The sequence below is a fragment of the Centrocercus urophasianus genome, unplaced genomic scaffold, assembly GCF_019232065.1.
Source record: "Centrocercus urophasianus isolate 14NV4802_14NV808 unplaced genomic scaffold, USGS_Curo_1.0 seq_14, whole genome shotgun sequence".
Lineage (NCBI taxonomy): Eukaryota > Metazoa > Chordata > Aves > Galliformes > Phasianidae > Centrocercus > Centrocercus urophasianus.
Genome location: NW_024884586.1, coordinates 19,740,596 through 19,767,984, shown reverse-complemented (window position 1 = coordinate 19,767,984; position 27,389 = coordinate 19,740,596). Strand labels below are relative to the sequence as shown.

At 41.6% G+C, this 27,389-nt stretch overlaps 1 protein-coding gene across 5 annotated transcripts in view; it reads right to left on the bottom strand.

Annotated features, from left to right (window-relative positions):
* DPF3 (double PHD fingers 3) overlaps positions 1 to 27,389 on the bottom strand; it is a 159,587-nt gene that overhangs the window by 128,212 nt on the left and 3,986 nt on the right. For 4 of the 5 annotated variants that reach the window (XM_042814597.1, XM_042814598.1, XM_042814599.1 and 1 more), the window contains exon 2: positions 3,734 to 3,859. The exons of the other annotated variant lie outside the window; for it this stretch is intronic. In XM_042814597.1, coding sequence (XP_042670531.1) covers positions 3,734 to 3,753 — 20 coding nt within the window. In that variant the 5' untranslated portion in view covers positions 3,754 to 3,859. The remainder of the gene's footprint in view (positions 1 to 3,733; positions 3,860 to 27,389) is intronic. 5 annotated transcript variants of the gene reach the window in all.

The window sequence follows — 27,389 nt, the reverse complement described above, 5'->3', positions numbered from 1 at the left end:
AGAAAACATCATGGCCATAGGTCAAAGGAGTACTCTGAAACACTGTGGATTGCTGCGGGGAGAGCAGCAGAAGTCAAGGGTAGCGATGAGAAGTGTAATGAAAGTGGAGTGCCGGCTATGCCAGTCAGCGTGTCTACACAGATTGCTCCTATAGCCACAGACAGTGCTCTTAAGATTGAGTTTTCTCTCTGGCATTGAAACACGTATTCTCTGAGGGAAACACAACAGGATATAAACGTAAGATGTGCCGAAATCAGCCAAGGGATCTACAGAATGGTTCACATGCCAAAAAACCTAATGCTAGAAACCAGGTTAACAAGGGAAGGCCCTGGGGCAGAGTCAGGAAATTGAAGCATACCAGTTGTTTTTCTCTCTGCTACTTCATATCTTACACAAAACAAAGGACATCAACTTAAAAGACAAGTGAAAAGAGAGGTGACACCAGTCATTTGACAAAACAGAGAACAAAACTGTGCCAGTAGTCAAGTTTGGGTTACTCCAAAACACTTCAAAAGCAGTTACGAAATCATGCTAAACTTAAATAAATGCTAAAAGGAAACTTGTGGCGGGTCCCAGTTTTCAAGGCTGGCCCCAGTCTCTGCAGGAGGGAGAACCCAAGCACTTCTAAAGGAGCAAGATAGCAGTGCTACAATTCAAGGCTATCTTTAGCTCCAGCAAGCTGAGAACTATTTGCTGGTTATCAAAATAGTGCATGCATAAATGAGAGAAACAGGATGTGGCAAAACGACCAGAATCATTTAAATTTTATTCTGAATCAAGACTCTGCCAGTCTCCATACCGTATATGGAACATTTCCCCTGCAGGTGCAAGAAGTTTCTGTAGGATTTGCTCTTGCATGTAGCATCCCACAGACTAATATTTTAATAGATCCAACGGCTGATTAGTTGATTTTTTTTCCGGTGTGGGGGGTAGGGAAGAGAGAAGGAAGTAGTGGAGAAAAGATACGTAAACTGCAGGTTGGGGGGAAGGGATGTTCTTTCCCTCTCAGAGGCCCAGCTGTACAAACCATATGTGGTAATATAACAAACCACCTGGTCAAAGCATAAGCAAGTTAAAGAATGTAAGGGAGAAAGGCATGAGTTATTTCACTGGGGAGTAGTCTATTCTCAAAGAGAGAAGGGAGAATTGATTTTCATGACAGGAGATAAAGCTCAGCAGATAAAACTGGATACTACTTGATCTGCCAACAGAAAACACAAACAGCAACCTTGCTGAAAGAGGAAGGGAGAAGGCCCTGACAGCCACCAGGCAGGTGCCGTTCCAACAGCAGTATGAAGAAGTCCAAATGGCCATTGAGATGCACAGAAGTATTACTTGCTTGATATGAACAGTCCCTGTTGCAGTTTCCACAGTGGGCCTCACATTCAACAGCCGCTCTAAGTTGCATATAATGTAGTATGTATGTTTCTAAGAGAACTTCTTAACTGGAAAAGGAGGTTAACAGTTTGTGTTCACATATGAAAAGGAAAGAGCTGCTTTGAAAACATTTATAGGTCCTTCCTCTGTCCTTGAGCCACACCTAAATGCTTTACTTCTGAAAAGCTGCTATGAGCCCAGACCACCTGATGAAGATTTAACTGATTCGTTGATTCATAAATGATTTAGCTAAAGGCAGAACTCTGCCAGCTAGAGATTCCCTACAAACCCCTGTCCTTCATATATTCAGTTCTCAATCTAGTTTGGAAGTAGGCCTATCACAAATGTTATGAAACATCCCATGGATTAATGCACCCATTCTGATGGCTTTTGAACAAAACATCAGAATCTAAGCAAGAGATCCCTAACTATAGAGAAGACTGGTTTGAATGGAATGAATGAGGAGAAGGAAGAAGATAAATGCTGCTGTTCCTCATTTGCCTGACCATGAGTCAGAACAGTTTATAGTGTCAGACTCCGGTAAGCTGTCAATTTAGTGGATGATGTTTTGTTAGCCACTCATCTTCCTAGCATTTTTTTTTACCTATCATAAAGTTGGGCAAAAGCAGGCAACTTTCCTGAAAAAAAAACAACAAATAAACTAGCCTCTGAGCCAGGTGAATATGCAAAGACAAAAACATTCTATCAAGCAAAAAAATGCCTCACTTTGTTCCAGTTTGAGATAGCTTGTTATCATCACAGGAAATAAAAAAAGTCCAGCTAATAAAGTCTGCATGAATCACATTCTCTTTGGAACTTCATGGAACTCTGTAAGCAAGAGTTCATTTCCATGTGCCTGCTGCATAGACAGCCAGTTGCACTGGGTCTGTTCCACAAGCAGGGACCTGAGACCATCATGCTTGCACTGAGATTCTTAGAAGCTGCCACTGGTTCTCAACTCATTTACAGTGTATTACCAGTTCTTATGGTTTGATTTTACATTTAGTGCAATGTGGTGTTCTTCATCAAAGTTCCGCTCCAGAGCCACATTTACACAACCGTAGCCTTTATAAGCATAAAAGTGTTTCTAACTCTTGAATTTGCAGAGAATACTTTGGATTTGTACTGTACAGGCTATAAACCTAAAAGACAGACATTCAAAAAGGCACTATTAAAAAAATTAAATCACAATTTTTGACCTTCCTCTGGAGATGAAAAGCATCTGCCTATGACACAGTTTTCAAAATCAGCAATGCTACAGCTAGAGTTAAAAGTTCCCCTATATGGGGGGCTAAGCAGCAGCAGTCATAGCCATGCAGTATAGGCTTCTGTTTTGTTCAGCCCAACAAACTAAATAAGAACTTCTTGGACTCCCATCTCTTATTAAACATTACTGGGAAATGATTTTCTCACTTACGGTGTTCTGGAAGACATTTGTTGTCATCTTCCACAACACCACAAAAACTTAAAATTTCAAAAATGAGCACAAGCTGACAATACATTAAAAAAAATTGTATTTAATTGAGTATGGTGCTTCACTTTGATTTTAACCTTTGGGTTCTTTTGAATTAAGTCATTTTCATGTAAAAGGAAATAAACTAAAAACTACTAAAATTGAATAAAGCTATTTGTTCCATTGTTTTTCTGGAAAACACTATCAATTCTTTCATTTAGAAAATTAATCAAAAATCAATTGAGTTCTGTGAAATGGATTGATTTTGATGATTTGGTATAGTTTACCCCAAAATAATTAGTCAGAAAATTCCCTGCTCTTCTCTAATTTCCAAATCACTGCCCCAGAAAATCCATGCTGCCTCTACTCAACTCACAAGGTGTTCTCATAGCATTCTGCTTTTAAGCAACAACTTAAGCAGGGTTCAAAATAACTCTTCAATTAGGAGGGACTGCATTTATATGGCTCTCAGACATTCTGATTACAGACACGTGACTACCTAAAAATTACAGTTCAAAAACGTTCCACTGAGTGCTTGCATTTTCCCTTCAAGGTGTTAGAGTCAAGAAAATACAGAACACATGGGAAATCCAGAGAAGGAAAAAGCTGCCCAACTAAAAGACTCCATCTTTAACCATACTTTTCAGTCCTTTTTACTTCTCATCTTTCTCTCCAGTAATACCATTGAACTAAAGCAAAGTCTATGCATCTTTGTTAAGCATCTATAGTAAAGCTAGAGTCAAAATCCATCTTCATCTTTCTCCACACAGCTCTCCTTGACAGTCATTTGCTCTTACATGTATGGTGTGGATGGCATTTGTGAAGTACTGGGGGGAAGCATTTCACATCAGTTTCCTGTGAACAAGCAGCCACGGTGTTTCACTAGAAACACCAGAGAATTACCTCCTTTGGAGAAAAGCCATAGGCTTAAAGGTGTTGTGGAGCACAAAGTTATCTTCTCGCTTCTTTGAGTGAATGATGGTTCTTTGATCTTTTTAGACAAGATGAGGCAGTCTTGGAAGATCTTGCCTGTAAACACACCATAGAAAAAGGAAGACCTTGTAGCCACCAAAACAGAAGAAAGTGTGATTATTTTCTTCCTTCATCCCCCACTCCTTGCCTAAATTTAATAGGTCAGTAAACAGCAAATCCCACTGAAGTAAGTCATTTACCACTAGCAGAAGACTTCTCCTCCACCTCCTAAATCTAAAAACTAATTTTTAAATCCACTATAAGGGAGGTGCCCTCAGCAGACTGTACCTGAGTCAACTGCACACATACATGTGCATGCATAGAAGCAATCTCTAGTAATCATGACGCATACATGATAATTACAATTCGTCCCAGTAAGTCCTTTTAAGGCTTTTTACAAGCACTCATCATGTAACCCTTAAAATGCTACTTTAGTGCATGTAAGATTTATTGTTCTCCTTATATAGGAAGTGAAAAAGAGTTGCTGAGTAGTTAAACAACCTGTCCAAGAACACTAAGGATACAACAAATAAATGTAGGGTGCTTTGACTCATTGTGCCTGAAATCTAACTGCCAGGCATGATTCTCATGCTTGTTTCTCCAGGCAGCTTGCAGAATTCATTAACGTTTTCAGGAAACACATGATCTGAGTTGTCAAAAGGATTTTCCTGCCCAACTTGACTAGACAGACAAGAGGAAGGAGACTCTTCTTTTATGTGCTGATATCTCAGCCTCAATTTTCCTGTCCTAATGGTATTCTCAGAGTTCAAGAAGAAAGAAAGACAGGTTGCTAAGCTTTCTGGAGCTTCAGCCTAGCAAAGAAGTATCCTCTTACAGCTTCAGGTGTTCAGTGATAAGTGGAAAGTCTCACATTATCTACCTTTACCAAGTGTCAGGTGAGAGGGTCAGAGGTTATGTTTCAGTTTAAAAGCCTTGTCTTCACAGAAAATGAGAACAGTTAGGCAACATGTTCTACAAGTGACTGAGAGGAGGGTGAAGGGAGGTGCAGTAAAGGCTTCATAAAGTTCTTTTCAAATTAAGAGTTCCTGCCAGAAATGCAACCATTATCATTGCATTGCTACCTACAGTGTGTCCAGCTCAGCCACTATTGCTCTGTAGTTATATCTTTTTTTCTGGTATTATGTTTTTCTTACATTATTACTTTTTATTTCTCCATACAGTACAGTTTTTTCCAAGAAAAAATGTTTCAGACTCAAGTCTCAGCACTTTGGAATAAATGATCAGAAATGAGAAATACAGCATTCTATCCCACACAAAACCTACTGCTTCCAGCATGCACTCAGAGTAACTCTATTGACACAGCTTACTGCCAATAAATCCACAAAAGTGAAGTCTACAGTTCTGAGCAAAGAAAATCTAACAAAGTTAAACATACTGCATGTGTTCCTTATTCTAAGCAAAAGGGTGTTACGTGATTAATACTAGTCTGTTCCGAAAACGTAAGACTTGCAAGAACTCCATTATTTTCTACTTATGTTCCCATTAGATCTCTCTCAAGAGTCTATTACAAATTCCCCAAACTAAACACACGTGGCATAGACAGCTTTCACTTACCATACTCAAAAGAACAGATTAGGAAAGAAATTACCTCTTGAGAATGTGTGTTTCATACACCGTAAGCCATGGTCACTGGAGGCAATCTGGGTTATAATAAACACTGCTGTCCTCTAGAAAGGAATTATGAGGACCTTCCCCGACTATGCCCACCACATCCAGGAACTGTAAGAGAGTCACTCTTAGGCAACTCTTTCAATGGGAAGGAGAGAAGGAGCAAAGACTGAGCTAACTTCCTTTAATATCAGTAGGAATCACACCATGTGAAAGAGCTTCCTTATTTACAGCCATGGAGAGCTGAAGGAAGCCCTTCACCTTACTAGTTCTGGGAGATGTCTGTCAGCAAGCCTTGCCATCAAGTTCTTGTGTTGTTTAAATGTATGCTGCAAAGAACCTGGCTCCATCCCCCTGGAGACTTCTTCACAAGTATCAGAAGGCTTCTCTTCATTTTCCCCCAAAGCTGTCTCTTCCCCAGGCTGAACATGTCCAGTTTTTTTCTCATCTAATGACATTAAAAAAATGTTTCGCGAAACCAGTCTGAAGTTATTTTCATTGTTTCCTCCATTCTGTTTTATGTAAAAGCAACTGAAGAGACAAACCATCAATAGCACCACTTTCAGACTACCATAAGCCTCAGTATACCCTAGGTTACATGTGAAGGGGAGCAGCTGCCTGCAACAAAGAGCTGGATGAAATTATGCAGGTAGATGTCATGTATTAGGAACACGTGAGCTCTTACAGACCTGCATCTCCAAGAAGACTGATAGTTGTGAGGAACTGTAATAAACATACACAGTATACATATACTTTTATATATTAAATATATATTAGTATTATATAAATAATGTCCAGACAGGCATGTTTTGTCATGCTTAACACAAGCACAAAAACCAGCAACTCCTAAATGTTATTTAAATCTTTCTAAAATCCCAAGCTTGTGACTTCATCCCTCTCTCCGTTTCAGTTCTCTAATTTTAAAAATGGGAATAACATCACTTGGACCCATCACAGGAATTTCCTGTATTAGAACTGGTGCACTGCTTTGAAGATGTGAGCTGCTGTTCTGTGTACCTTAGTTCAAGGCATGGAGTGGACAGTGAGGTGTATCATAATTGCAGACCTTCCTGAGTATTTCTGCACTACACACACAGCCACACAGTAATGATTAAGCATGCAAAATCCTGACCAGCGTGCACTGGATTCAATATAAAGCCTGGTGAGTCTCTTCACTGGCTCCAGAAAACTCCTCAGCACAGTTATTTCAAATAGAACTCCTTTCATGAAACTCCTCTCCCACTCACAGCTTCAGTGCATGTCCTGAAACTCCCAGCAGTATTTAAGCTGAGGCTGTAAGACAGACAAGTCTGTAATGACCAGAAGCACATATAGAGCATGCTGTGGATCCTTTCTTAAGGAGGTACGCTGGGCCAGGAGCAGCAAAGGCAGGAATCTGCAGCATGTCATGCAGAACCATCCTGTCCTTCAGCAAAACGTCCAGTGCCAATTTTGGAGCCCTCTCCTGAGCAAAGGACAGAACAAAACAGGGTGGTAAAGTCAGCTACAAATTTCTGCAAGAAACTGTGTAGCATTCTCTGGTATGCTTTTTGGGCAGAACAGACAAGCACTGCTACCATCTGTAATTGGATAGGTATGCCCTATGGCAGTGCAACACCTATGGCAAATGCTGACCTTCTATAAAAGTTTTCCTGCCAATGAACTACTTTTATTCTCCACCCTTGAAGGCGAACAGTATGAGGCGCATGTTCTGCCCCTATGCACTTCTGAATTCTGGGCTGGGCTTCTGTATTCCTTTGTCTCATATCTATGATGTGAAAGAAAAGAGTATGTTTGCTACTCACTGTTGCAAAAATGAGAAAGCAAGAATGAAACAGTCATTCAGGACAACATGAAGGGTTGATTCTTAAGCCTATATTTTATGTACCAGTAGAGCCCGAGGCTAGTCTAAGCCCTCAGCACACCTTGTGGTGTTGTTAACACCTGATCAAAACATTTCAGGTTTCAAGCTGAAAGATCTTACATGCCTTCTTTGCGAGCAAACCACCACATAGCAAAAAACAGAGGTTGAGGCTCAGTTAACAAGTCCTCATTTATACTGTTCAATTCAGAAAAGAAGAAAAAAAAAAAAAGAAAGAAAAGAAAAAAGAAGAAACTACTGAAATTACTGTAGCACAGACAGATGGACAGTAAAGCTGGGAAACTGCTGCATTTGGTGATGTTATACGTTGAGCGCTGTTGTGGAACAGTTATGACTAAGTCCTTTCAGGTCACACAAAAGCTGCAAGAACTTCTCCTATAGTCTGTCAGAGGAGAGCAAGGAGGGAGAAGAGGTGCTCAGGTCATTTTAACCACTTGAATGTAGGCAGGCTCAGAGAGATTTACCCTCAGAGGCTTCTCTTGGGGGCCTCTGTCAAATATAGTGGGAGCAGTATCCACTCCGTACTCACAAGCAATTTATTCACAAGTGATGGGATTACGTTTCTCAGACACTACAGATTCCAAGAGAAGGTAGTAGGGGGGAACCGCACTGGAGAGGGAATCTCTTGGAAGCAAACAGCGCCTCTGATGGCAGTACTGGGTCTCTTCAGGCTGTGTGGTTGGGTTACCCTGATAAAGTTTCCACTGTAGACTCTTAGAATATGCAGAAAATCCAGCTTTGAAAGATGTTGCCAGAATAGGATTCTGAATAAGGCAGATAAGAGGTCTGATCTGGCATGACAAATCCTGCTTAGCAAGCCAAGGGTTAAGTCTATGAGCCAGAGGAAAAGGATCCTTGCTTCTGCTTCCTCCCAGAGCAGTAACCCACAAACTTCAAAGTGACAGTTGTGCAATTCTTTTTGCACTACAACACGCTGGTGCAGAGCCATCACTGACACTGCCTCCTGCCCTTTCCAGCAAGGCCATTGCCACCTCATTTCCCACCTCCACGCTGCAGTGGAAGGAGATTGGAGAGAAAGGCATTTCCATTAGCAGAGGCGGGAAGAGTTATTAGATTCCCAAAGTGGTGTAGCTTCTAAAAACCTGCACACAGCAAGGGGTCTCCATACCACGCCTCTCCTCAGGATCAGAAACACAACTGTCATCAGTTTTGGCATTTACAGCTGAGGCTGTATTTGCCTTCTCCTTGCCATGAGTGCCCTCTCTCTACAATTCTTCCCAAACTCCCCCTAATCACTTTCTCACCTAGGGCTGGAAAGTAGGCCTTGCTGATTTCTTGCAGGCTTGAGTCCTCTCCTCAATCAGACTCCCACCATGATGCCCAAGGATGTCACACCAGGCCCCACAAGCTCCTCTCTCCTCCAAGGAGCTCCACAGCTAACCAGCTGCTCTCATAGGTTTCATTTGCTTTCCGGTGCCCATCCTGCTGTTTAGCAGTGACAAGGACCAGCTGTAATTGACAGCTGCAAGCTCTTTGGGTCAGAGACTGCACAGTTAGTGCAATGAGTTGACAGTCTACTGGAAGCTACTTAGAATACTGATTTCCAGTTAATCCTAATTTTTACAAATACTCTACGAAATGTCTTTCATTTATGTTACAGTCTCTCTTTCTACATTTCCCTTCTGCTCCACAAAAATCTCTCTTCCTGCTTTACCACGCTTCTACCATGTTTCCTATTGATTCCCTATCATAATTACAGGGAAGCTATGATTATAGCAGAGAAAGAAACTGTATGCATCCTCTTCTGTCCCATAGGAACACAAGTTTCTTCAAATTAAAATGCTACAAACCTTTAGGATCAGACACCTTTGTACCTGCACTCCTTTCCTTTGACTTGCTTTCAAAGTGAAGCAACTTATACATGTATGCACACATTCACACACCTTCTTTACAAAAATTCTCAATTCTAACCTCTTAGTGTGCTTCATCAATGGTAACTCATCACTTCACTTTGTTAGGTTGCTTGCTTAGTATGCCCCATCTCACTTTGGCCTTTCAGAAGTTAAAGAAACAGTATATCCTAATTATTTCAATTTTCTTCCACTAAAAATATTATCAATTCAGCAAAAACTGACATTGAGTTTGGATGACTGGCAAGTCACTCTGGTAGAATGTCTCCAGGCCCCTTAAAAATAAGGATTAAACTGCAGTTAACACTTTGACAGTGTTATCAACCACCTCAAAACTGCCAGAAGACAGTTTAAAGATTTTCTACACCTTTCAGGTGTCTGTAGCTAAAACTAGAACCAAGATTACATACAGAGGAAGGCACAAAATGAAACTAAAGTAAAATACTCCTATAGGCTAAAATATCAATATTGAATTGGAAATTTTCTATTTTAGTATAATATATTTACTACATTTTCAAAGACACTCCAAGTTTTCAACACACCTCTCAGTACTTAGCTCAAAAAACGGTGTATTTTAAATTAGACTGGGTTTCCTGTCCACATGGTAATGCTTTTAAAATCAGTTGCAGTACCTCAAAACTTGATACCTTTGGCTGCTGGGCAGACAGAGAAGCAGTGCAATGTACGCAGGTGACCAAAAGTAGCCAGGTTAAGAAGGAAAGTCTGTGACAGGACCACTGCTGAGCATCATCACTATAGCCCAACCTGGGGTGAGTGCCCTTTGCCCAGAGTACCTGTTTGCACTGTACAGAATAACTGTTTGCTAAGCTGTGTTTAGGTATCACTTTACATGTATGCAAAGAACAAAAGGCCATGGTGGCCTTCACATGGAGCTTCGAGGTAAACTATGTATATAGAATCAAGACAGACAGCTCTTGTTCAAATCATTGTTTCTACCCAAATCAGAAAGTGTCTATAGCCAGCACACAAGAAGCTTAGAGTATCAGTGGAAACAAATTGCAAGATGAACTGCGTGAATGAAATAAAACCTGTGGGAGAGGGCGTTGCACTAAATCTGGGAAGTTTCCTGTTGCAGTCTTAGATGCGGAGCACTGGCAGAATTCTCTTGAGCTGTATCTCCAGGCAGGGTTTATTGAGGGAGGAGGATGGCATTTAGGGGCTTCCAGTTAACACTGCTCCCTGTGGCATTGGCTCCATGCCACATGTCTCAGTGTGGCTCTGCAGATCACCCCTGCAGACAGTCCTGTCTGGTAGATGCCGTTTCTCCTTCTATTACAAGCCTCTCCTCTCAGTCCACACATTTATTCCTAGCAGACACCTGCAGTTGTCCTGTGGACCTACCAGGGAGTATTGGAAAAACACAATAATATAACAAAGTAATCACATTGTTTTTGCCTTCACATTTAGGATGGAGACTTGCTTTCATATTGCGACCACTCTGATGCCCTACAGAATTATTCCACGTGTGAACAATGACCAGACATATTAACAGGAGCTGCTCATTTCCTTTGCTGCAGGAAGGTTTTCCATAGGAACCACATAATACTATTATATAATACAATATACAATATACCATTTAATATGAAATGTGTCAGGAAATTTGTTAGTGAAACTCAGAGACAGCTCGCACAAAATTGGGTCCTCTTCCACACTTCTGGACAGGTAACAGCTTTGAAGCGGGAACTGATAAAATCCCAGCACCCAAATCCACATAGAAAAAAGCAATCATGTAGGTTTTCTTGCTTGTGCTGCCAAACTTTGTGTTTCACCTCCAAAGAGCCCTCAAAAATGTGATTGATGTTTAAAGATTCAAATTATGATATATAAAAGCAGCACCCTGGAGCTTCCTGCTGACTACTGAGAGGTGTTTTAATACCTTGCTAAGGGACTAAGAAAGATGGATGTTTTCATTCCTTCTGTGAGATGTATACAGTATCCTAGAAACACCTAGAGGTGCCTGATCAAGGGCCTAATATACAATTGTTCATCATTCTGTCAACCTAGAGCAGCAGTCACTCCTGCATAGACAGCTCTCCTGTGGAGAAACCCAAGTGGGAAGGAGAGGAGAAGGCTTTCTGCCCTAGAAACAGGAAAGGCATAGGGCTATGAGTTGGGAAAAGAAGGCGGAGATGGAATATCTACATGCCCCAGCTGTACCAGAGAAGTATAAGGACCATAGCAATCAGATCTAATAGCAGACAGAGCCAGGAACCAAACCATTTCCCAGAAATTCAGAAAATCAAGTAGATTCCACTCAGCTCCTTGCCAGACTTCAATCTGTCCAAAGGAGGAAAAAGCCTCACAGAAGCCATTGCAGTTTTATAGTATGTGCAGAGAAGGTTAGGAAGAGTAGACAGGGAGCACAGGCTTCACATCTCCTCGCTGAAACTCAGTTTAAGCAAGAAGCAGTTACCCAGGACACAAGAGCTGGATGCCGAGAATTTTCCATGTCTCTATGAAATCTGGTACCACCTAGCTCAGCAGCAAGTGCCAAAGCAGGTTTGAGGGCCTTTGATATATTTAAATTTGAACAGGAGCATCTCTTCATCTCCTCGTCAGGATTCAGGTATGCTACTACAGAGCACGAGGAGAGGACAGCAACCTTGTGTGAAAGTGTCATCAGCTGCCTTTCATTACAAATAATAACTTACATGACATGTCTGCAAATGGCCACAGGAGCAGAAGAAGCCACATGGAAGAGCAAAGGTCACCTATGACTGCAAATCTGAGACATGACGAGAAATTCATCCCATAAACAACGGCCTAGTGGGAACACCAAAACAAGAAGAAAGTGCAACAAGACAGGCAGGACAAAGAAGAATGCTTCTTCTACACAAATCAGACTACTGAAGATTTCCCAGGTGTTAACCCTGACAGTACACATTCTTAAGGAAGTGAATAAATTGTAAGTGTAGAATCAATTCAGAATTTTTCCTCTAGAACATAGTTTTCACTCCTTATCTGGTCTGAATTTGAGGCCTGTGAACAGCCAGGGAAGACAGTGAGTTCCTTAACTGCAGTGCCATTATGCAAATCAGCATCAAACAAACTTTGCATGCACACACAACTTTTAGCACTTACTTAGCACTTTACAACCATTAATCTCAAGCTGTTCTTCAATAAGAGATACAAAAGGTTTTATCTGTTTGCACAGGGAAAAAAACCTACAGGACTTGGCTAGAATTATACAGAAAGTCAACGGTGTAGGCAGAAACTGAATGCAAGTCTCTGCATTACCAGTCGGGATCGTGCCATTTCCTCTGTATAGCAGCCAAAGTGTATGTTTAATAAACAGGTTGTCTCAGGTTGTTGCAAGACCTGGGTGAACTGGCACACAAATTTCCCCCTAGGGTTGACATGAAGGAGCAAACGTTGCAAAAAAACAAAATAAAGCTCGGGTTATTTAACCAGTAATCATAATTCTGCCTTGCATTTCTGGGTCTCTTACTTTGAAATTCTCAAGGCCTTTCTTGCAACACTGCTAAGTACTATATGACTGCCAGAGCCCTTGAAACATAAGAATGGCCACACCAGGTCAGAGCAAAGGTCCACCAAACCCAAGATCCTGTCTCAAACTTCAGCCAATAAGGAATCCCTAAGGAAGTGCACAAAATATGGACAGGATAGAGTAATATTCTACAGAAAATACAGTGACACAGTCTCTCAACCTCCAGCAAAATGTGATTCAGACATCTGGTATTCAATAGCTCTTGAAGGCTTTTCCGTCTGTGAAGCTGACGCTTTTTGGACCTATGTTCACTGTAACACCCCATACATCCCATCGCAAAGAGCTCCACAGCTTTATTTAATATTTTGTGAAAAGCATCTCTTTTAGTGCATCTTTTACCAGCTTCTTTTGACCTCATTTCATGTGCTAACTTCCAACTTCAAGAGAAATTGAACATTCATCCCATTTGCCTCTTCAATGATGCTTCTTTCACATAATCCTCAGAAATCTTCGAACAGCCTGAAAAACCCAAATTAATTTAATAGCTCCTGATAGAGAAGTTGTTCCTTTTCATCGTCCTTGTTTTCTTCTAAGCACACCTTTGAGGTTTTTTATCCTTTTCAATGCGAGGAGACCAAACTGCTCACACTATTTAACACTCAGCAAAACTTGGGTTCATACGTCATAACAATGATATTTTCATTCTTGTAAATAATAACTCCTAATACTCAGACCATCTTCCCTTACTTCTTCCTTTTTTTCTTATTACTTTATTATTTTCCCCAGCCATTGAGCACAAAGCTCATACACTGACGAAACTATCTATTATAACTCCAAAACCTTTCATTTCAGTGTCAGTAACTAGTTCTGTCTCCATTGCTATGTATGTTAATTTGAGATTGTTTTTCCCCACTTGCATTAATTTACATTTATCTAAACTGAACATGATCAGCCATTTCAATTAGCCCAATTTTTCAGGTTCTCATGGTCCTTCCTCAATACTTTGTAGCGACCTTATGTTTTTCCAACCTGGAATATAATTATTATAATTAGTATATATCATATATTACTATAGATACAATATAATTAGCAATTAGCTGCTAAGTTTTCTGCCTCTCTGTCCACTTTACTTCCCACACCATTTGCAAATACAAGGCAGCACAGGCCCACTTGCTGACACAGCTGGGCATCCACAGGTGACATGAGAGATGACCAGTTTTGAGAGATGCCTGTGTTTCCAGCTTTTTAACCAACTACTGTAGTACCAGAGGAATCTCCAGGGCAGTTTAATTTCTTTAGAAGCTTCTAGAAAAGAACGTTATCAAAGGCATTTGGAAACCAGGCTGAGCATTAAGTTGTCTGCGGAGTCCAAACAGCTACTGTTGGAAGGGAGCTGCGGTCCCCGGATGCAGGCACCATTTCCTCACCTCCCAACCCTTCCAGTAGGAAAAGGAGAAGCATACCTCATTCTCCCCCGGTTCCCCTTTCCTCCTCTTACTACTACTCCCTTCCCCATAACCAGACTAGAACTGGTGTTGGCCTCTTACCCTTGGAGAGAGAGGCAGACGAAGAGCTACCTATACCACCAGGTAGCACCAAGTCTCTGCGGAGCGCAGGCACCCCTGCAGCCAGAGCAGTGCTATTTGAATGTGCTGCCAGCTTAAATCAGAAAAACAAATGTCTCACACAAGCACTGTAGAGCTACAATTTTATTATGGAGTAACTTTCATCACTCTTCAAACAATTTCCAGCTAAACAAAGCTCTAACAACCCTAACAGCATCTTGGAACAAATAAGGATTTTCATGCAATTTTATAAGCATGGGTCTGGTATCAGTCATGACAATCAAGTTCACTGTAGTATTATGTTCATAAATATGTAAAAGGAAACAGTGAGCAAAATTCCAAAAAGGCCTGTCAGAAAACAAAACCATTCCATAGCTTATAGGTAAATGGCACTTCTTAGCTGCACTTTTGGCTTCTCTCTGTATGTCCAAGCTTATCCCCCGGGACGTCCTCTCAAGTGTGACATTCCATCAATTGCCCACTCTGGGATCAGGTTCTAGTCTACACACAAACTCTTGCATATTGATTCACTCTTACCAACTTGATGCTTATCCCCTATCCTTGAGAAACCATGACAGAAGTACAGAAAACAATGACAACCTTCCCAAAATAAAACGTGATTTTATCTTAACAGTAGGACTGAGGCAGAATTCTAAAGGCTTTGAAATAAGATCTATATGTACCTACTGAAGCTGAATTCCAGCACTGTGAGATGGTGCAGTAGCAAGTATATCTGTGTATCAGCCAGCACTCTGCTAGTATGTACCTCAGGGAGCACCATATGATCTGGGGCAAGTTCTATCTTTTGTTAAACCAGAACCAGTTCAGCCTGATCCAAGTGAAGACTTCCACCTGTTACCACGCAGCACACCACTTACAGTGTTCATTTACTGTATGCTCTCAGCCTTGGTTTGCCCCTGTGATTTTGTTTCTTTTTGAAAATCAAAAGCCCGTTATTAAACTGAAGTGAGAATTACATGATCAGCATTCAGCAAATAACTACAGAGAACACACAGCATCCAAAACATTGTAGAATAGCTCCAAGTCTCCCAGTAGGAAGATGAAATTTTCTGAATAGCACCATCCTGAAATGGCTCAGTGAAGCTAAGTGGCTATAACAAACTTCTGCACAGGCAGCAGGGATCTTTCTTCAGCTGCTATCTTAATACTGCTCTTTACCAACTCGACGTACAGAGCTACCCAGGGTGAGCACAGCTTATCTGGCAGATACGGTCTCGCAGGTATCCCAGACTGGGAAGTAAATACTGTGTGTGGTTGTAGGGCACAGAGCATCATTTGAAAGCAGAGAGAATTAATGGTGCAGTTGGTATTAACATATGGACGAAACATTGCTTTAAAAGTTCAAACAGCAACTGTCAGCTGAACAAAGTTGGCACAAGGGTGGCAAATGGGTTTTGCAATTGTGCTATTTTTACTATGTAATACTGATAGTGTATAAAAGAACAAATGTTGTGTATATGTTCAATGCCAAACCTAAACCGTTGCTAACAGTGTTGTTATGATATGATTAAAATGTCACCATCATTACTTGCTGAAAAGGATTTTATTTTTCCCTCCAAGCAAGTGTTTTCATTACTGGAGTTTTACCAGACATGTTTGTGAGAAAGAAAGGTGAAGGAATAACCCAACTCAAATATTTAAAAGCATTTAACCGTTCTGGCTCATTGACAACTGTACTCTCTCCCTGTGATTTTTAAGAGCTGCTGATGCCTCATGGAAAAAACTTTGAAAAACAGTATTGAAAAACAATTTTGCCAATGTGTCATATTTTCTGTTTTATCCCTTCCCTTGCTTCTCACTAGTAAATGAATCTACGTGAAAACAGAACCTTGATTCTTTAGGTAGACAAAATTTGGATCTGAGCTCTGCCAAAGCATGTGGGTGTTTGGATCCTGTCCATTAAAGACATTTTACTTCAGATCCAGGTTCAATCTTGGAAGCTCACAAGAAGTGCTGAGCTCCAGGATTTTGTTCAGATCCATCCCCGTTACTAAGAAGTCATCTTGCTGCCCGTCCTGCGTGTTAAGCTATAGACTTCTGCTAAGGATCTCATAGGTGGCAGCTAATGTCAACATTTGCTCACACATTCTAAGCACAGGGTGTTGCTGAATATCCTACAGGGTGGGAAGATTCTGAGAAGTTAAAGGGAAAGGTAGCTAGGCTGTCTTGAAATAACAGAAACTTGATTTATCTCTCATACTGGCACAACATTTTGGACTTCAGTGAATTCACACTGACTGAGTACAAACAAAACCCATAGTCTGTATGAAGCCAGCGGGTTTTTTTCCACATTCGATGCCTTGAAACAACACATTCCACTCCAGCCAAAGAAGCTCCTGCTCTCTCATATGCACAAGAAAACAGAGCTTCACCCCAAATCTCCCACTGCAAATTACTACAAGTGGAGAGGGCAAACGAATCAACCTTCCTCGGTTCAAAAAGATGCCAAGCCAGACATAATCATGAGAAAAAAAAAAAAAAAGAAAAAAAAAGGAATAATAAAAGAGTTTCAGCAAAGTCTTGGCTGCAGATTTAGCTGCAATGGGCAGAGCAGTGGAAATACTGGGTAGTACCTTCCTTGCAAACATGCAGGACAAACTTCTCACACGACCTTGCTCCTCTTTTATCAATACTTCCATTACCTTCCCTGACATCTACCCCAAGGATGCTGAGGCAAAGCAAGAGAAGACGACCAGCACACAGACAGCCTGTCTGTTCAAGTACAGCTTTTCATCAGCGGATTTGCCAATGGCTGGGGTAGCTGAGGAAGACTGACAGATTCATAAGAGACCAGGGTTTATGTTTCACTGTTGCCAAGCCACAAGACAAAAACACAAATCTAACAGAGCACTGAAAAACTACAAGTTTGTGAGGGGTGAGCTGACACCTACCAACTGCACTGAGAGAAAGAAGAAAGCTGCAATAGTACAAAAAGCAACCTCCAGATTTCCAAAGTGCCACCTATCTGATCCTCTCATATGGTGCAGTATCTCAGGAGAAGACAACCTGGCATACAGACTTCAGAGGCTCTTCAGTCTGAGCTGAGAGAGAGAGAACTCACTCCCAGAACACCACAGTGCTTTCTGCTGAAGAAGCGGAGACGAGCAGTAATTGCTAGATGAAATGGAAAAAAATAACCAGCAACAATTCCAGGCCCAGATCTCCTCTGTCTTGCACTTCATGTGGTCATTTACATCTGGGCAAAGTGAACATGAAACACTTCCAAACCACAGCAGCAGTAATTCACACTCGCTTCCATTGCATAAAGCATGAGATCGGAGAGTCAGGCCCTCCCTTACAAGCAAAACGTCCCCAACAATGAACGCTGAGTAAAATATAGGATGCATAATTCCATTTGTTTTGGAAGACAGTCAATTTAGAAAGGTTACCACTCAACAGCAGCCAAAATCTGCTTCTGAACTCCCAACATTCTCAAGCCATAGCCTTGTCAATAGCATACAGGGTGCACAAGATTATGACCAGCTCAGGCCGTTAGTTTCCTTTCTGGGCAGGAATCCCAGCATAACAGATACTTATGCATATTCTGTCCTCATTTTATCTAATTACAAATATCTCTCTAGGGATGGGGAGGGGAGAAGAGGTTTGATCACACGATTTTAGGTCATTTATGCAAGGGATTGCTGGGACATGCATTGATCCAAAGAGTGCTGTAATATTGTAAAAGTTCCCAGAGCCCTCCCTCATAAAATAAATAAAGATTAAAAAAATTCTATTTATAAGTTTTTGAAAGTAATCGATAGGAAAGAGTTGAATCACATCCTTCTGTAAATTAGTAAATTAGTAAGAAGAATATGGAAGTGCTTAAAATGCCAAGACACGGACTAACAAACAATATCGTGTTTTCCTAAACACCATCTGTAAACATATTCTTTCTTTTCTATACTATATACACATACAAAAATGTAAATATATTTTGCATAGTTACCTTTTTCTCCAAATAAGATCAATAATATCAGGAAAGAAATTGTACAAAGTAGTTTAAGATAAAATGACTTCATGTTGTTAATCCGGATTTTTACATAGTGGTTGCAACTCTGATGAAAGAAGCAGCATGGTTTTACATTGCTGAACTCTTAAAAGCCACATCTAGGCACAAACTAATTAAGTGAACTATCTTAATATTAAGCATAATTGCCCCTGCTTGCCCTAAATCAACACAGCTTCAGACTTGTGCAGTCCAAAGAATAGGTACAAAATAGTACACTTCCCATCACCATCACAGAGTGCTCCAAACCTGTTTCTGAGTGCTTCAAACCTACTCTTTAAGTGTGAGAGTAACAAAGCAGAACTTGGAGAATTTCTTTAAGACAAAAATGCAGAACTTTGTTTGGAACTGTTTTGGAAAGACTGGAGAAGTTATTGGCTGAATAATTACCCTGGAAAAGGACAGGAGAATTAAGCAGACACACTTCAGGAACAGAAAACCATAGTAATACAAGAAAAAAGTGGATCTTAAAGGTCAGATGTAGAGTGATAAAAGGAGAAATGCCAAAGTCAAGAGCTGGAACTTGAGAAAGCTATTAAGAAACAATAATATTCTTCAGATATCAAAACACAAGTGATTAAAGAAATTTCAGCTGTTTTGCAGTGAGAATGTACACAGATAAAGCATAATGTAGGAACAGGCCAAGAGCTAAGGAAACACTGTGCCTGAGGATGCCTGAGGTGGAATCCACAGTTGTGCAGTGAAGGCGCAAATACTGAATCACATCTGCTTGAGAACTGCCATGTGAAATCATACATCTATTAGCAAGTTCTTTAAGCAGATACTGCAAATCATGGTTAGTACTATGTTGCTGAAGTATGGAAAGCAAAATAAAACATTTTTGCTCTAAAACTTTGCAAATTATTGCAGTAAGGCTAACTGAACCTGAGTTTATTCACATCAAATTTTTTTAAGTGCAAAATGAAAAACAAGAAGCATGAAAGATTACCAAAAATAGGAAGACAAAGATAAGTATAAGAATGATGATATACACCTGAAGAACTAGAGAAAGAGAAGTGGACAAAGTTTATGTCCTACCAAAGACAGTAACTGGCTGAAGGAAAGTTAATTACAGAGTTGCACAAAAAAAAACCTGGTCTGCAGACTGATCTTTTTCAGCGTTTCTGCTAATGACCTTGGCACAAGAAGAATGTGTGCTGATGACCCAAGCTGGAGGGCCATCGAGAAAGTTAAGAATATCAGGCAAGAATAAGGCGGAAGGAATATAGTAAAAAAAAATTCAGCAGACACCATGGAGATCATTTCCTCAACAACGACAGCTGAAAGAGGACAGAAGAAACATAAGAAAATCACAGGCTGACATTACATCTGTCACAGGATGACTGTGAACAACCAGCGTGAAACAATAACAAATACAGAATCGAAGCGTTGCCATGAGAGGTAAAATTAAAGTTATTGTAGAGGGCAAAAGCTCATCTGGAAGAAACACTGAGTACAGTTCTGTCTATTCATATTCAAGAAAGATAAGTGGAAGTAATCCAAGCTGAGAGAAGGTACAGGCAATAAATACTTAGGTGATTAAAGGGAAGTAAAAGATAGCATAGATAGTTTATTTCATCAGAACAACGATGAGAGGACTCACAACAGTGTCACAGAAATTCCCGATAGTGGAGAGGAAGACGTGAACCAAGCAACACTATTTAGACTAACAACTCCATTCTGGCACCAGAACAAATGGGTATAAACTGGTCACAAGTAGGGCTAGGCTAGGGATTAAAATGCTATTTCCAGCCACCAGAGAAGTGGGTTCTGGAACCTTCCCAAGAGGAGTAATGGGAACAAACAGTCCAACTGGGGATTTAAGACAAGGACTTTTCAGTTTATGAAAGGGATTATCTGACATGGTACCAGGGGACTGGACGTAAGACCTAGGAACCCTCTCTTAAACCTTCCCTTCTCTTAATTGAGCCTCTCTGGCCAATTTGTCCTTTGTCTTCTCGTCTCCAAGTGCCCACATAGGAACCAATTAGTGCCAAATCAGATGGCAGCTTTCACGATATACGAGGACTGCTCTGAAAGTCATGCCTCTTATTTTATTATGTTGGCTTACGACATCAGAGGTGGATGTTGGTGGTATGACAGTAGAGGTTGAACCTTCTCGCCAATATTCCATTACATTTGGTTGCCATATCACAGACAACAGCAGAGGGGCAGTCTGTCAAAACAGTGTCTGACATGAAAGTGCATACAAAGCAAGGATGTGTCACTGAATTTATCCATGTGGAAAAAATTGCACCCATTGACATTTGCTGAACTTTTATGAAGACCAAACAGTGGGTATGAGTATAGTGAGGTGGTGGGTTTCAGCAGTGGCAACAGTGATGTGAAAGACAAGCCCTGTAGAAGACAGCCATACACAGCTGTCACAATGTGAAATAAAGAACATTTCACCATCAGCTCAGCTGTGCAAATTGGCTAATGGTGGTGACTGTGTTGAAAAACAGTGTTTTGTACCTATAAATTTACTCTACCAAACAGTGTTATTGTGCTCTTTGTAGTCACTGTAGTTTCCATGGAAATAAATATGATACATTACTTTCAGAACAACCTACATAGATATCTATCCACTAACCAGGATCACCCATGCACTCAAGGCAAGATATTAAATACAGAATCTTTTTAATAGTGTTTTAATAGACACTGTAGTCCAATTCAAGTTTTGATGGTAGTACAGCATGCATGAAAATCATGTCCAAGCTACTGCTGTGGTCTCTTAAGCATTTGCCAAGAGCTCACCAGTGCCAGTGCCAAGCCACTCTTCCAGCTGCAGAGAGGAGCGCAGAATTCCCTCTGGAGGAAACCTGCATCAGAACTCATCAGTGAGTGCCTCCTGGACATCAGATTGCAGGAACCTGCCACTCTCCTGTCCCATCTGCTAGCCAACTGACCAAAGGAGAGCTCTAAACTATGGGTGATTCCTGCAGCCCAACACTGGAACTACTGGTTAGCTTAATGAGTCCTTTCTGACAAGCAAAACCAAAACCCAAGGGTAGCAAAATGTCAGAAAGCAAAAGAAATATCCAGGTTTACCAGAATCCCCCCAGACTAAGATTGAAATTTTCATGAAGCCTTTGTATCAGTTTAAAGATGTAACACTCAGCATTTGAGCTGGCCCCTCTTGGAAAAAGTAGTATTTATAAAGACAACAGCAAAAGGTCAAAGTCCTGCAGTCCTGAAAACAGATGCATCGGCAGGAAAACCCTGACAGGTCCTAATTGATAACCACGCTTGAGGGAAGCTGCCAGAGGAAAACTGCTGCAGCAAAGGCTACGGGGAGCTACTGCTCCAAAACCCTGCTGTGGCAGAACAGCACATGTGGCTGCTGGAGCAGGAGATGGACATGGTTAATTGACTGGTAAAGTTTAGCAGAGATGGAATTAATGCAAAGAGCTCAGAGCCCAGGCGTGCAATTCTGTTACCAAGGGAAGGAACCATTCGGCTGGAATTTCAATCCATTTTCAGGTCAGAGACTTTTCCAAAGGCAGAGCACTCACCCTGCATCTGTTCCTCTTCTTCCCCTCCAAGGGGTGCAGGGAGGAGAAGGTTGCTGGTGACAGCAGCCTGAGAAACGGGCTGCTTTGTAAGGGCCAGCCAGGCCTCAACTTCGTGGGCTGTGTGTATGCAGCAGTGCAGAATTCAGAAGACATTCTCAGGAGAGCCAGCCTCTGATAGCCTTGGGTTTTGTGGCTAGTTAGGGAAACAAAACTAGAAAGCTGGTAATAGAGGAGAAGGGAATTTTTTTTCAGTTCGGCTCAGCAAAATGAACACCTGAACCAAACATATTTGCAATCAAATCAGATAAGGAGTTAGTTACTGTGGAATCACAGCAACAACATGGGAAAAATATACCCAAATAATTATTTGGTTAAATTGAAGTGTACTGCAGAGGAAGATACGAAGGACATATACACAAACCACAGTCCAGATGACATATGTGATCTGGTGCTGCCCCACCAATTTTTTCATAAGCATTACCCAGCATCATATTCCTCTCAGCTAGAGTCTCAGAGACACTTTCCTCAGTAAGAGGACTAGATTTGGGAACTTCTCAACCTCTTTTACCAACACGCTCTACAAACACACATACTTACAAGCAGCCCTGTAAAATAAACTGAGTCACTGTTTTCACATCAGTATCTATAGATTCAAGGCACGAGTTATACAAGTTATACTGAGCAGGCTATCTGGTGGGCAGCATGGATATTTTTAAATTCAGGGAGGAAATATTTTTAACTACTTACCACTTAGTGTAATTCATTTCATTTTGATGGTAAAATTTTTGCACCCCATCAGCTCTAAGCACTGTCATTAAATGTTGTTTCATGGCATTCTTCAGTTAATTCTGCCTATCAGAAACAGGCAGACAGTCTTACTTTACTTCCCGACTATTCCTGATATCAGCTGGACCGAGGACCTGCTTGCTAACCAGGAAGGATTTCCTTTCACTTCATTCATATCATTCATATATTGCCTAACACTCCACGCTCAAAGCAAAGAAATAGGACTTCTTGTCCTCCAAATATCAGCAGCTGATGGTGCAACAATAACCAAGTCATTTAGTCATGTCATTCCTTCCATAAGAAGGACTGAGAAAAAAAAATCCACAAAAGGGATTGTGATGTATTAAACCTTGAGTATGATTATAGAGTGTTTTCCTGCTCTAGAATGAAATCGCCACATTCTTAAGATCGCAAATAATGTTTTTTCTAATTCATAGAATCATAGAATCATTAAAGTTGAAAAAGACCACTAAGGTCATCTAGTCCAACTATGGACCCATCTCCACCATGCCTGCTAACCACATCTCAGTGCTACACTTACACATTTCTCAACACCCCCAGGAAAGGTGACTCCACCACCTCCCTGAGCAGCCTGTGCCAGAGCGTGAGCGCTCTTTCTGAGAAGTTTTTCCAAATATCCAACCTGAACCCCCCGTTGCATCTTGAAGCCATTTCCTCTAGTCCAGTTGCTGTTACCTGGGAGAAGAGGCCAATGCCCACATCGCTACAACCTCCTTTCTGGTCACTGTACTCTATAAGATTAAGGTCTCCCCTGAGCTTCCTCCTCTAACAATCCCTGAGGGAACTCCTCAGCACCTTCTCATAAGAAAATTATAGGTGGGAGAAGTTTTGTCCACCTGCTTTATGATCAGTCTGAAGAAATCTCAATTGGCAGAACTATTCATAGTCAGCAAAAAAGTCTTTTTCTGGTAAATGAGGAATCTCCTTTTGACCTATATTAATGCACTGGAAGTTAACTATATTTTAGCAACAGGTCATTACATTAGCATGTACTTTACTCAGCCTGAGATTCATACCTGACTGTGAGAATAAGCTCACAACTCCGACCATGAAAACCAATGAAGAGTCAGGTTTAATTCAGCAAGCTCTCATCTGCCACACTGCCACAAAGGAACAAAGCTGCCACTCAAAGCTATGAGGCACAGCTCTGGAAGGAGCCTTGCTCCAGGACAGCACCAAAATGCATCACCTCTAACTCCCCACCCTCCTCCAAACACCACAGTTGGTCACAGAGAGCCATCCTCCCAGTTCAGAAGCCATTAAAACACTCCGACTCACTCTATATGAGGGACCTGAAACAAACATTTCGTTTTGGGAAATGGCTCAGGAAGAACACGTGAGGAAGCAGAGCAACAAACAACACCTAAGGTGGATATAAATCCAGATAAAATATTAAAATCATTAAAGGGTTGCTGCTCCCTGAAGGTTGGAAAAAACGAAGAGAGTTAATTAAAAGCAATCTCCACACAGTGCTGAGCTAGCCTGCCCTGATAAATCAACAGCTAGGACTCTGCTGTAGAGGTCAATGGGGGAAAGAGTTGAGAGGCAGGGGAGAGGAAAGCTAAGGAGAGATAGAACATTTAGCTGAGCTTATCAACAACAATGAATCACAGCTGGTGATGTGAAACTGAGAAGGTTTTCCACATATTTCCCCATCAACATTTTTTGTTAGATTTCGACCTCATGAATGCCTGTTTGCTATCAGCATAAGACCAGCTAACTGCTGAAGTTCCTGTCCATTTGCATCAGCGGAAGAGAACAGAAAGAGGGGAGAAATTTTTGGGGCCCCTCTGTACCTGAAGGAGTGTTAACATCACATTCACCCATATTCACCACCAGTTCAATCACTGGGGACTTTGTAACCACAGTTGACAGAGGATGTGTCCCTTTTTGGAGAAGCACTTCTGAAAGGTAATGTCTAGGCATCAGTTAGGTTTCAGGAAGCAGTAGAAGTGCTGCAATTCACCCATGCCTGTGGAAAAAGAGCTCACCACAGAGTCTTCTCATCACCAGCACTCACCCAGCACGTCTCTCCTGGCTGCTAACTTGCATTAGGCCAGCTATGAAAAGTGCTGATCTCAGAGTCATGATCCCAATCTGTTCCATATCTTACACCAACAGGTATATGTTAATGAACTGAAAGCTGCAAGCAGAAAGAACCTGTAGAAAACATAGAAACCTACAATCTTCCAAACCCTTCTTTTAAAAAAGAAACGTCACCAGGGTAAGCTTGTATATAGATCTAAGTGGGCTCTGATATGATTCTGATATATTTCTGATATATTTCTGATTCTGATATTACAAAACTCATAGAATAGTAACTTCAAGTATGATGCAGCTTTTATGCATGGTCAAGACCAAAGAAGGTTAGCAGTAAAACATCTTTCTGAACCTCCATTTCCATCATTCCTATCTGGAATACAGTTCCATTCATTTCAATTTTCCCCCATCTCCAACTAATCACATGTTGGGCTGTGGAGCCATCAGGCTACAAACACTACAAATTGCAAAATTGCTAGAACCAGATCAAAAATTTCACAGCTGTATGACACAATGCACTGAACTGATGCTCACTTACTCTTCCAAAACATAAAAAACGCTGAAAATACTTTGAAGAGGTAATTTTATTCCAATAGGCATAATCTATCTTCCTGTGGCTAGCATGAAGCCAACTCCAAGCAGAAAAGCAGCATAAGCACTGTGCTTTGTGTTTTGGCAGGAGTAGCATGCCCGCATCTGATCAGATCACATCAGCGGTGCCAGCTGATGCGGTAGGGCAGGCTGGCATTAACCAGCTTGGGACACAGCCTTATTTCTCTGCTTTGCACCTGATTTTCTTTGCACAGTCTGACAGATTTAGATTTTGAAGCCCTACAGAGAAGAAACCATTAAACCACATGTTTGTAGAGAATTCAGTCTTAACCAAAGAAATCAGGAACCCCAACCAGAGCACTCTTTATTACATGTAAAGAGCCAAAATGATGAGGGGTCTGGCAAGAAACAAGGGGGAGGAAACTAAATTATGTGGAGCTCCTTTCTTTCACGTATTTAGATTTAATACGTACATTACATCATTACAGTTGGCATTATATACTGATTTATTCATATTAACAGAAAGCAAGGACGGTGTTATCAGATGTCAAAGCCTGATACGGTGCACTGTGTTGCATGAATGGAGAGGTGATCCTCAGCCAGGCTGGCTCCATTCTGCCTTAGGGGACTGAGACCCTAAGTGTCACTTCCAGCCTTCCTCCCCAGCAGAACAACACTGATAGAGTCAGCGTCCCCATCAGCATCTGAGCGGGGGACTCTCTCCCAGCTACAGCTCAGCAGAACGCCAAATTAATGACTCAGGGCTTGGCAAGCACACGCATGCTGATCACAGCCACCCCAGTGCACACTCATCGACACCCGTCCCTGCCCCGCTCACACTGCTCAGGTGGCTCCCAGCAGAGCCTCCCTCGAGAGCACTGGGTTGCCAGCAAAACCTTCCATGTGGCTGCAGCTCAAACCGCACCCAGCCGGGCAGGTAACTGAAAGCTGAGCTGTGTGCTGACACAGCCTCACTGGTCCCATGCTGGAGGAGATGGGGGCGAGAGGGATATTGGCCAGCAGCCGCCGAGACACCGCATTATTCTTCTCTGAAACATCTGCTGGGAATCTGTGGTTAAAATACGCTCTGCTGGGAAATAAACCATCCATAACAATGGGGGAAAAAAAGTACAGGAGGCTCGTACTTCTAATAGTTTAGGTCATTAAAGATAAATAAGAATTTTAAACATTCAGGATTGAAGCAGTTACTTAGGCTATTTGTTGCATGTAACTTGGTTTAGACAGTAAAAATGCAGCAGAGAGTTTCCTTATTTCTTTTGAAAGAAAAATCACTTTCTGCATTTCACATACTGGTCCAGCATATTAGGGCTTCTTCCACAAGCTGCACAGAAGTTTTTAAAGAGAAGAAAGAAGCACTTCCCCTCAAAAAAAGTTAAAATGGGCATTTTTATAGGTATGCTGTCTCCTAGATACAGCACTTTAAAACTGATCACCTTGAAAGAAACAAACCAAAGATAAAACTGGGACCTGCATGAAAGAAGTAATCTGTAAACCTCAGTCTGTGCCCAAGGCAAAAGCCAGCAGCATCATGCACCCCAATGCAGCCCCAGTCTGGGCTGGAAACGGCACTGCCTCTGCCTGGGGCAATGTGCCACTTGAGCCTGGGGATCCCCAGGTCAGGGCTCTGTTCGGCCAAGGGAAAGAGCGCCAGCCCCCAGAGCGCATTCATCCTACTCTGACAAGTCCTCAGGGATGCACAGTATAGGAATTGTTCTTACTCAAGGCATCATCACTCATAGACAGCACAAGGATGAGCCCAGAATGAATTCATACATTGTAAAATTGAGCTACCAAGCAAAGAAACTCAGCTTCAATCTGAAAGAAAAAGCAGGGTGAGAAAACACCAGTCTCAGCACATGGTAATTCTAAGAACCTGGAATGTCTCTTTTCTAGACAGCAGGGGCACAGCCAATGAGATAGACAAAGCACCTCCAGGAAGCCATTCTTCCAGTTGGAGGAAAGCAGAGGCAGAAGTGTATTTCCACAAGGCTACACATCGGGTGCGCCCCATTACCTTCCCTGGAGTCCGCCAGCACTTGAGGACAGAACCCCATTTCACTTCCAGGGCTGCCCCCCTGCACCGCCTGGCACACTGCTCCCATTCACCCACTGAGGACTCAACCTACTGGACGCTGTGAACCCAGACCTCAGGATATATAGTTCAGTATTACCATCAAGAAACACCCATCTTTGGAACTTTGTAGCTCAT